The sequence below is a fragment of the Gymnoscopelus braueri genome (assembly GCF_963280865.1).
Source record: "Gymnoscopelus braueri genome assembly, chromosome: 4".
Lineage (NCBI taxonomy): Eukaryota > Metazoa > Chordata > Actinopteri > Myctophiformes > Myctophidae > Gymnoscopelus > Gymnoscopelus braueri.
The window spans coordinates 38453615-38465753 of NC_137605.1; the positions used below are offsets into that span (position 1 = coordinate 38453615).

At 41.6% G+C, this 12139-nt stretch overlaps 1 protein-coding gene across 1 annotated transcript in view; it reads right to left on the reverse strand.

Annotated features, from left to right (window-relative positions):
• Positions 1 to 12139, reverse strand: part of dnah5 (dynein, axonemal, heavy chain 5) — a gene marked incomplete at both ends in the record, with an annotated part of 153136 nt that overhangs the window by 80452 nt on the left and 60545 nt on the right. The window contains 9 exon segments of the mRNA XM_080426081.1: positions 1514 to 1644; positions 2935 to 3107; positions 3530 to 3728; positions 5162 to 5385; positions 5830 to 6043; positions 6259 to 6381; positions 7695 to 7829; positions 9440 to 9582; positions 10386 to 10590. Coding sequence (XP_080282207.1) covers positions 1514 to 1644; positions 2935 to 3107; positions 3530 to 3728; positions 5162 to 5385; positions 5830 to 6043; positions 6259 to 6381; positions 7695 to 7829; positions 9440 to 9582; positions 10386 to 10590 — 1547 coding nt within the window.

Here is a 12139-nt window from a genome sequence, read left to right on the forward strand (position 1 = left end):
AGTTCTCTATCCTGATTGGATACAATTGGTATCCTGACCTGAAAATGCATTTTCTGTTTGTTTAATAAAGAGCTGGAGAGACATGGAGACCCCTGTTACTGAACAAACACTCTATGGCAATGAGTAATATCAGAATATAGAGATATTTTACAGAGAAAATCTCTTACCCTACCTTTAAATGAAGATACACAAGCACCATGTGTATACTATGAATATAGCTGTGTGTGTTGTGTGCAAAACAGCATGTGGGTGAGAAAGAAGGAAAGAAAGAAAAAAGGCAAAAGGCTTTGAGAGTGAGAGCAATGGAGAGTAAAAACAGGAGATAGAGGGGTCAAGGCTCAAGGGAAGGAAGAGCCACTTCTGTTTTCTCCAGGGAGGATTCTGGCGCCTGGAGGAGAACACAGGCTTCATTCATATTAATACCAAACACTAAAACCTGTTAGGAAAACAGCAGACGGCAAAATGGCTGCGAAGGGGCTGAGAGACAGAAAGTGATGGATTGCAAACAGAGAGTGAGGGATAAAAAAGATGAACTGATCCAGAACAATATGACAGAGAGTATAAAATGAGAGTGAGAGTAAAAGAGTAAATGATCCAGAACAATAAAGCGAGAGACGGACGGAAAAGTCCAGAGGGAAAGAAGGGGGGAATCAACAGATTTCTCCACAGAGTGCTCATCTGCGCGATTTAAACATCTTGATGGGGTTGAAAGGTGTCAAATGAATCTTTACATCGTTTCTCATTAACAACTAAATGAGAATTGGTCATCTCTAAAGGGAGTGTGTTTTTTTTTCATATGGAGAATTACAGGGTAGTTTCATTATGTTTCCTCTATTAGGTGAATTGAGATTGCCTGCTTTAAAGGCGGTGCCGCCAAGATCGAAAATGTTATTTGAATTGGTTCCCATTGATAGATTTAGTGTCAGCTGTTTTTACTCTAAGGTCTTGCTCTCTAAATTCTAATAGGATTGATCTGAGCTGGCGCCGCAGCCAAATCTTCTGTGGCACAGTATGAACAGCAAATGGATGTTTGGGCGCATTGCAGGGTGACAATATGACATGGGTACGTTCAGTGCCAGTGAACGGCAGAGTCACTTTGGCATACAAAGATACCCAATAAGAAAATAACAGCCAGCACTCCACGGAGTTATTTTCTCATTGTGAATCTTCGTGAGCCATGCACGCGGCAAATTGCATTATACAGACTGAGTGTGCTCAAATTAGTTTCTACTGTGAATACAAAAGATACCCCCTACCGGAACAAATCACAACTGCATTATTGTCGACTGCCATGGGTGATCTTGTGATGTGTGTATTGCTTGAAACACCTCCTATCACTGGTACACATGATAGGAGGATCAAAGTTTACTCTCAGAATTAAATGAATACTCAGGATTTTACAGTGTTGCTAAGCTCCTGTTACAGCACATACTTGGTTAGGAGAGTAGGACTGGAGGTTGGGGGCTGTGCGTGCAAGTTTGTTGGCGTGTGCAGGTCTGTGTGCCAGGGTTACCGTGTCAGTGTTATCTGAAAGATCCTGTATCCAGCGATGAACGAGGCCAGCCTTGTCAGGCTCTGTTTGCCTGATCCTCCAACACCCACCAACAAGGCGTTTCCTCTCGGCGTCCGGATTATCCTCGATATCTACACAAACCACACACGCGCACACGCACGCACACACACACTTATTATGATGATTGACGACTGGGTGCAAATACAAATCAGTACGAAGTGTGTTTGTGTGTGTATAGGACAGTATATATAGGGGGAAAAAATATAAAATACAGCAGGAGATAAGGGCAAACTGTGTCTTCCCTATTTGTACAGTACGTTTGTGCGATGTTTACATGCATTTGTATGCATGAAGGAGCCCACATGCAGACTGGGTGCCAGTGTGAGCCAGAGAGAGTGAAAAGTGAAAAGCTCCTAGCCCCAAGTTGCAGTGCCATTGCAGAATCTTCTGGATAAAAGCCATAAGGGCTCAGAGAAAGCAGCCGTATCGTGCAGATGGGCTCCTATCATGCAGATGGATCTATCTATCCATCCATCCAGGAATCTCTGTCAGTCTTGTCTATGTATTTGTCTCCTTTTTTCCCCCTTCCAAATAAACAACAACTTTGATGCCATATTTCATAGTTTTCAAAATTTCAATCATCTATAGTTTCAAAACTGTTTGGTCACCTACGTATATAGTGCAACATTTCTCATTTCATTTGAATCTCGCTAAACAAAGCCTTTTTTCTCAATTTCACAAAAGGATAGCACAGAACAAAACCAATTTCCTTCTCAGCTTTATTTAGGCTCTTTTAATACCCAAGCTGTAGTCTAAAAAAAAAAAAAAAAAGTGGGCACACACAGTGCGCCTTCGCTTTCAAAGTACATCCTGTCTGTTTTTGTTAAATTGTAGCTATTTACCATGATGTATTCTGATACCCCATTTGATGTTAAAAGGCTGTGCCTCAGATCTGACTGTGGACTAAAGTGCTACATCTACAATACATTTCCTGCAGTACGTCTGTCTATTAATCCAGTTGACAGATAAAAAGGAAAACAAGAGGGGAAGGGGGGTGGGGGGCTCGGACAGGCTGAGAGGTACAGGAAGGCAGAAAGGCAGACATGAAGAATTAATTCAGGCAGAAAACAGTAAGAAAAATGCAGAGATCGACATAGATGCTGAACACAGTGGTTGTTTTTGTTCGGAATATAGAGACAGTAAACAGAAAACTGCTCGGGAGGTAGAGTGATACAAATAGGAACATATAAAAAGAAAATAAGAAAGAATTGCATAGGAAGATATTGTTTACTGGTACTGAATGTTCAGGGTTGACTTTCTGAGGCTTGGGGTGGATCAATTTGAGGTGGATCAATTCTCTTACAAATGCAATTTGTGGGGAACAACAAAACTAAACTAAAAAAAAAAAAAAACTCTGGTACCTTGACCAGGTGTATCATAGCATCCGTGAAGAAGACCATATCCATGCCAGCTCCTCGGATGCTCTCGTTGAACATGCTGAGGAACATATTAAGTCGGTCCTTGAGGCTTTCAAAGGACTCTATGGGCTCGTACACTTTGGGCATGTCAAAGTCGTGCCCCTCGGGTTCCTCGCCTGTAAGAACAAACAACTGAAATCATCACAAAGCCATGAAGTGGAATTTCTCTGAGGCATTGGTTCCCAAAGTGGGTTCCGGGGACCCCCAGGGGTACTTGAGGGAGTTCCAGGGGGTCCCCAGCTAAATGATAGATAGGAACAGTTAGGACCATCTTTGACCCTTATGGGTCTGTAACTCAGAGTGTACAAATGTCCATTTGGTTCCATTTGTACACTCTCTGAGTTAAATTAACATCGATTTTACAATTTGAATTGGGGTCCCAGAGATAGAAATGATAGAAAAGCGTTCTTTGGTCAATACACAAAAACACACGGTACATTTACAAAGGTAACTCTGATGAGATCTTCCATTGCATTGTCTGGTATTGTCTTCGTGTACAATGTACAGTAGGCAGAAGGGCTGTGTTGATGCGGTGTACCTGTAGCCTCAGGGGCATCGCGCAGGAAGTCAACAAAGTATCCATCCACACCGTGGTCCACCACATCCTTCCCCACGTCGCCCAGCTCCTCCTCCACCAGTGCTGCCAAGGCCCGGTCAAACCACGCCACGTCCTCAGGAATGGTGAAGCGGTCGGCGATCACGCGCTTGCATTCGTGCTTCCACAGCGCCAGCAACACCTACGATATACAGTGAGACGTTGGTTCTCGGAGTGGGGTCCGGGGACCCCTAGGGGTCCGTGGCGGGGTACCAGGGGGTACCCCTGGTACAGCCAACATTTGAATCTCAAATATTTTGAAATATTTTGAGATGGGGGTCCGTGGCCAAATACATAAAAAAGTTTGAGAACCACTGCAGTAAGATACAGGTGTCATTTTTGCTGCCAAGGAAAAAATCCTCCTCTAAGTCTGAGCCCTCCTCTACCCTCAAACACAGTCAAACCATTGATATGATAAATTGCCCACACGACAGACTGAGCTAATTCAGCCTGGATCCAACCTGGATCCTTGAATACTCTGATGATTTTGATGACCAAGCAAAGACGGTCTCTTGTATTGGTATGTTTTGAGGACATAGGGCACATCCGATCAATACGAAGTCATGGAATTTCTGAGCCAGGATGTTCATCAAAACTATTCATGAGACAAACAAAAAAAAAGTTGTAATCTGATCTCCGATTTTGCCTCATTTGTAATTCTCTTCTGTTCTATTCCGTTTTGTTCCGTTCCTATTGAACAGTGACCTGACATTCTCAGCACTGCTGAGGATTCAGCGGTGATGTTGAACATGTCCTTGCCAGACCCATGCAGCCAGAGTTGGGTGAGATGTATTCTATTCTAATCAATTATTCAGTAATTCAGTAATTCACAAACCTGTGTAGACAGTTAGGTAATGGTCTGGCCTGTCAGACTTTTAAGGGGGCCCTGGAGCTGAAAATGCTATTTTCTTCCAGTCTGTTCTATCCCCCTACTTCACAATCCTTTAATCTTCCTACTGCTATTGTAATAAATCATATAAATAGGATGTTTATCACTTCAGCAGAGTTGCCGAGCGCGCTCTGTCGTATCTGCTCTTCTCTACCACTGTTCTACTCCATTAGTTCTCAAAGTGGGGTTCGGGGACCCCCAGTGGTACTTGAGGGAGTTCCAGGGGGTCCCCAGCTAAATGATGGATAGGAACAGTTAGGACCATGTTTGACCCTTATGGGTCTGTAACTCAGAAAGTGTACAAATAGTGTACAAATGGAAACAAATGGACCCTAATGGGTCCAAATGGAACCACAAATGGAACCAAATGGACCCGTTAGGGTCCATTTGGTTCCATTTGTGGTTCCATTTGTACACTGTGGTTCCATTTGTACACTCTCTGAGTTAAATTAACATTGATTTTACAATATAAATTGGTGTTGATGCATGTCAAACTGGGGGGTCCTTGAAATTAAAATGGTTGAAAATCACTGCTATAGTGCCGTAAAAAATCTTCTCTTATTGGGGTCCTTGGCATATCTTTTCAAATGGGGGTCCACTGGGCTAATAAGTGTCAATTTGGGGGTCCTTGACATGAAAAAGTTTGAGAACCACCGTTCTACTCTATTGTCGTGACTGTGTTTTACCTGTAAGGAGTAGACCACCTCGGCAGTGGTGTTGAGCATGCCCTGCCACACCCTGGACAGGTCCCGGAGGTTGAAGATGTAGTGGAAGTTTGCAGGTGTCGGCAGCATCTTGACCTTCGTCATCTGCCAGAGACGGCGTGTCAAAGACACCAGGCGGGGCACGGTGCTCCGGACCTCTTCGCTGAAATCGCGACTTTCGCAGTAGTGGCCCCTACCGATCACACCTGAGTTGGTGGGGTTGATAGTGGTAAGCAGTGGTGGGAAAAGTAATCAAATGTTTTACTTAAGTAAAAGTATCGATACTACAATTGGATAGGAAATTAGGAAATAGGAAATTGGAAATACTCCAGTAAAGTAAAAGTACAGTACTTGAGTAAAATGTGGTAAGACTTGAGAGTGAAAGAATGACCTGGGCCTCTCGTTGCCAAAGGTAATGTTTTTACGTCTGTTTTAATCAACCAGTCATTCTAGCTTGTATACTCAGCAGATTTCTAAAGTCTTAGTAGAGACTAGAGTAGAATGAGTGATAGGAATACTGCTCAATATGTTATGGACAGCTTCAATATACTGTAGCACACAAATGATAGTACATACAGTACTGATTCATAGAAATTCAGAACAACTGTCTACATTATAAGGAACAATACATCTCTGACCGTGTTACTTACCAAATATTTTGTCAATGGAGGCGTTGGAGGGCAGGGTACAGTTAAAGATGGAGAACTGCCTCTTGAGTCTCTGTGGGATGTCATTACGACCTCCTCCCGGGTGAATCATGGCTGCAAGGAACTGGATGTCCACGATGTTGGTGAACTCCCCTGGTTTCTCCAAATTGAAGAACCCATTCTGCTCCATGAGCTGCCGGACTATCTCATTAGTGACCTGGAATGGGAGAGACGAGGGATAAGCTGAAACGTTGTTTTCGATGTGAAACAATACGTTATGAAAATAGTATGTTTTCCATTAGACCAGATATTCTGCGCAGGTGTCAGGTCAGCACAGAGGAGAAAATCTTTTTTTTTAAAGACAAATTATGAAAATTCAATTATGAAGCAATAGAATATACTTTTATCATAGTTGTTATAATGCTCCCAAACCTGGTCTCCCCACTCATTGATGACAGGCATGTTGATGTCATCTATGAAGACGGACATTCTCTTCCCAGCTGGGGGTCCATAGGTGGTCCCCATCCGCTTGTCCACATAGCTCTCAACTGACCTCTATGGAGAGAGAGAGAGAGAGAGAGAGAGAGAGAGAGAGAGAGAGAGAGAGAGAGAGAGAGAGAGAGAGAGAGAGAGAGAGAAGGAACAAGAAGAATGTGAGAGAAGGTAAGGAGTGAGAGGTAAAGTCTGAGTTATGATAATAAGAGTATGTGATTTAAATAGCACTTTTCAAGATACCCAAAGTCGCAACGTTATTAAGACAAAATAACTAGTAAAAAGAAGGGTAAAAACTAAGCAAGACGGTTGAAAAGGTACTGTACAGTAAAAGGGGAATCTTAATTAAGTGTGGATAAAGTCTGTAAGAGGTGGGTTTTGAGGGCGGTTTGAACTTTGAGTTACACTTGGTTGTGCATCATATTGCACACTGAAAATAGCTGATCTACAAGCTCACAACATGTCGTGCAACACATTCTGAGCTTGTAGATCTCGCTATTTTCGGCGAGCGGCACTAGCACACAACTTAGTACAAATCACCCTTAAGCGTGATAAAGGTGCCTCATCTGTTCCTCACAGACATAATCAATCATGACAGCTGGGTCGATGTGCAGCTAAGTCATGTAGAGGGGGGAAAACAGTGGTCCCTCGACCTCGTCCAGCCTTCCACATTATTAATCAGTCCAGGGACTCCAGACCTAGCGATCAATACTACTGCACAAGTCAATGAGCAAGCTGGCGCACACGGTCACACACACACACACACACACACACACACACACACACTGCCAAGGCGCAGCAATAATGCGTGTGACAAGTTAGCCCACACGTGGCCCTATCCCCAGTCAGAGAGAAACCTATACAGTACGAGAATGAGACCGAGAGGGTGGTTTGAAATTAAATTAATCAAGAACCTCCACACAGGGATTCATCATGAACAACACTGACAATGTTGAGGAGCGGGTAGTTTATCTTATTTTGTGCAGTGTGCAAGCTCACAACTAAACACGTCGCATCGCGTTGTGAGCTTGTAGATCTGCTATTTTCAAATAGCCGAAATATATATAGTACAGTATGTGTAATGAATGTTTTATGTATGTTTAGTAATAATAATCAAAATCTACAAAGTAACTAGTAACTAAAGTTTTCATATAATTGTAGTGGAGTAAAAGCACAATATTTGCCTCTGAGATGTAGTGGAGTAGAAGTAAAAGTACTGAAAATTGGAAATGCTTCAATAAAGTAAAAATACCTAAGTACAGTACTTGAGTAAATGTACTTAGTTACTTTCCACCACTGATTTTGTGAGCGTGTGTATGAAAGAAAGAGAGAGAAGGGGGGGGGGGGGGGCAGTGAGACAGACTTGTACAGTATACCTGGAACATTAGTGGCGTGGTGGCAGAGGAGAAGTTGAGAATCTTAGCCATGTGCAGCTCTGGATCATACTTTGACATGTAGCCTTTGATGATGACTGTCTTAGCTGTTCCTTGCTCTCCAATCAACAAAACAGCCTGTGGGAATAAACATTTAAATGAATTAATAGTACAAGCTTTATCTAGATGATAGATCAATGCTGTGCAAACGCGTTATCTGCATTATTTGAGCATAAGTGACACATTCTATCCTGGGGGGGACACGCCTTTTACCAAGACAATTAAAAAAGGAAATCTATTTCAGCCAGACTTAAAGAGTTCACGGGAAAGTTAATGAAGAAGATTTGATAACTTTTCTCTTCATAAGTATCTAAATACAACAACAGCAACAGCTTTGGCAATCATCTCCCATTTTACAGCTTGTTTTTAAGTTAGGACAACAGATGAGGGATGACTTCAGATATTTACTAATCTCTCAAGAACAGACTGCAGAGGGCGCTGTTTTTCCCTTTTCTTTGACGATGGGTTTCCAGATTGGATATTTACATACTAGTTTATGTCTATACAACAATATCAGTTGCTTTTAAAAATAATTATATGGATATTACTTAAAATGAGAAATTCCAAAAAAGGCACTACACAGGTAGCATTCCAAAATGCTAGATACAGTATAACATTTATTGTTTATGAGAATGCTAAATTATAACATAGGTACTGTTTTTTTCTCACATTATTACAATTTTCAGCATCTAAAATGATATGTTGCCCTGTCTTTAAGGGTTTAAGGTGGTGTTCTAGAGATGTTTATTATGGCTCATATAACATTTTGTGCTAAGATATTATGCTAACTTGGCAGTATTTGAAAAAATATACAATTTCTGATGGTTATGTTGTGAATCTCACTGACTACTCCCACAAAAGCATACGTATGCACAAATGCACACACGGATCAGTAAATCAATAGCATGACGGAGGTATGGCTGGGTGTGTACTAAGTGAACAGATTAAAAGAATGCAATCGATATACTCTACTTAAAACCCCACTGAATGCTCCACTACTCTGCTTCCACTTCTAGATGAAGGGAATGCAGAACGGAGGAAGATAGAATGGTATACTATTCACATGCAAATCTTTGAATATATATATATTTTTTAAAGCGAACAAAATATTTGGAGACAGGGGTCCACGGCCAAATAAATTTTGGGTGGTCCTTGACATGAAAACAGTTTGAGAACCACAGATTGAATTATTATTAGTAACATAAGTTTTTCAAAAAACTGTTGATTTAGAAGACATTGCAGAATCCCCAGAAGCAAAGATTTGAGTTATGAGCCACACTATGAGCTTGTATATCTACTATTATTTTTGAATAGCCAAAGAAATCTAAAAATGACACAGATTCTTTCCCGGTCTAAATGGGTTAAAACCAGAGGGACATTTTTAAGGATTTTCACAACAGACAGGGAACAGGAAGTGTAGTGATGTGCAGTCGAACTGTCAAGCTTTGTACATTTCTTCCCACAACATAGGTTAGGCTACTGAATCTAATATATAGAGTAACACAGATTTATAGCCAGGTGTGTTTTGATAGCTTAGACTAAGGTTCAGGCCCATTTTATACATAAAATGCAAAATGCAAATGTTGGTATATGAGCCATAGCTTGTCTTATAGAGTATAAACTAGGCTTTTTAGGAGCAGCACAGTCCCTAGTCTTAGCAGGGCTTTTAATATGTTGGTCTTGCTTACCTTTCCTTGCTTGGCGATAGTCTGAATGAGGAAGTCTGTCCGGACATTGTCCACATTGGGGACAAGGATGGAGCCATATTCTGGAGTGGAGTCAGATGGGTAAATATACTCCTCAACTCTGGTGCTCCAATGGACCCACTGACCTGTTGTGGAAAAACAAATCTGCAGTATTATGACATAATATGGGATAGAAAATAGAGGACACAATAGAAGATAGACTTGAGAGGTGTTAGATGTGGGTAGCATATCGTAAGAATGAGATACCAGTCATGGGTCACACTTCCTTTGACAAATAATGTTGTGTAAAAACACAAAATGTAGAGAAAACACAGTGCACGCAACACCCCCAAAATTAAGGCCTACAACGGACGCCTTTCAGCTCAATAAGCCTTCATCAGCGATCAAATAAACCTTAACCTTTGAAAGGATATTACTGAGTGCTGGCTTCATTCTTTTTTCAAGACACAAAATGTACTGTGCCAGTTGTTTTGCAGAGCTTTCATTTAGGTTCAATCAACATCCTGGCTGTGTGCAAGATTCTACAAATGGCTTTTTAAATCACTTCAAAACAAGACAGGCTTGGCAACAGTGAGGCCTTGAGGCTCATGAGGCATGTCCGAGTGAGCCGCAAGGAAGTGCCTGTGCTAAGCCGTTGCATGTCCATGAGCGCTTCGTCCACATTGGCAAGCTGTGGTGGATGGAATAGGTCATCACGTGAACCAAAACGCATCTCAGCAAATAACAGTGATTGGGGTGGGGTTTTGAGAAGTGGCTTGAGAATAGCTTACACACATTTGTCGTACATATGGACAACATATATGGACAACAAAATGTGTCTAAGTTACAGTGCTATACCTTAAAAAAAACAGTCATACAAACTTCATTGCACCTTACCACATAAAGCACTGTATCCTAAAAAGGTCTCTGCAACCCTTGTTATGCCTACCATCTGCAGTGACGTGGTAGTCAAACATGGTGCCCTCATGTTCAGTTGGGATATCTGGTAGGTCCAGTCTTATCCTGTCATGGCCTCTGAGCCAGGCCTCCATTTTCCTGCGGTCCTCCAGTTCCAGCAGAGCTCCAACGCTCCACATGAGGGCAAAGACATAAAGCCGCTCCATGTGCTCTTTGGATATTTCCACGCCCTGCTCCTGTACAATAGGAACGACATAGTTCAATTATGGTAGAGGATAACGCAGTTAAACAGCCATAAGCACAGTGCTCCACAAAAACACAGGCCTGGGTATTTCCCTGGATATATATTTTCCTGTAGTAATGCTTCACAGCAATTCTTCAAATGTATGCATAATTGACATTTATGTCATTTTGAGATTACACAAAGGTGCATGGTCTGCAATGCCCTAATGACCATGAAGCATTAAAAACATCCATCCAATTGTTCAACTCCGGTACAAAAAGAGACAAAATAAAACCCTTTTAATTCTCAAAAGTGAGCAGAAATCCTTTTCAAGCTGAGGTTTGTGCCAATGATGAATTGATTTATACAGTACTTTTCTTAGCATCATTTTCAATGTGTGCAGCTGTTATTACTGCAGCTGTGCAGGTACAGCATATGAATTTGTTTTCCTTAAATCCTGGAATCGATCTCAGCTTGTGTTGTGTTGGGTTGCTTATTTTATTTATTTCAAGTTATGCGCAGCTGCATCTGTTGCTACCCCCTCACTGTACGACAGTGTCTACTTCATCTCTTAGAATAGGCCTTGTAATGATGTAGATCTGTAGCTATTTTAATGTTTAGACTAGAGTTTAAAGAGAACTTTGTATTTGACAAGTCTTGCTAAATACAAGTGCCACAAGAACTGAGCCGCAAGATCTAGGTAATTTGTGTTCGATTGCAAAGTAGCCTCTCATTCCATTCTATTCGCACCTATATCACCGAATCTGTAGAGTTAGTAATGATTTAACTACAAACATACAGTACTGTCTCTGTGGAAATTGAGACAGCCAGGTGGTGGCTCTGTATGCTGCTTTGCTCTCTTGGGTAATCTATCCCCATGTAGCATGGTGCAGGGTCACAGCGTGCATGGCCTGTCGCTCTCCATTGGAGGTGGTGCTGAACCATTCACCAATCGATGCTTGTAGACTAGAGCGATGTGTGCTCTCCATGGTTTTTCCATTGCATCGTGACTGGAAACCTGTTTTATTTTTTGTGTCTTTCAGAACTAGCTTGTCGTGTGGCTTGCTTGGCTCAATACTATTGACAATCTGTGTTAATGATAGGATATCAGATATTTTCAAGTCGTGATTTTTTCAATGATTTCATAAGAAAGGCCCCAGGAGAGTGCTCTGTGTCTAACTCCACCCCTGGTCAATGGGAGTTGCGGTGGTGAGTGTGGTGTAAAATAAAATGTGTTGTGGAATCATCAAATGTAAGAAAGATTACTAGTATGCAACATTGAAAATGTAATCCTGATGCAGTATTATTTTTGGGGGGGGATTTGAGCTCTGTACCAGACATGTAACTACAAATGTATTGGATATGTATTTAGTCATATACTGTCCAGCAGTCATCTTAATTCCTACAGTCACACATTGCCAAATATAAGAAGATAACGCTGCTTTTACATGGTGATAGAAAAACAAAGTTCATGCAGATTAGAATTAAGGATTCAGTTCACAGGCTGCACAGAGCCAAACAAGGGTAATTAAGGCTTTTATAAATCCCCCAATGGTGTCAAA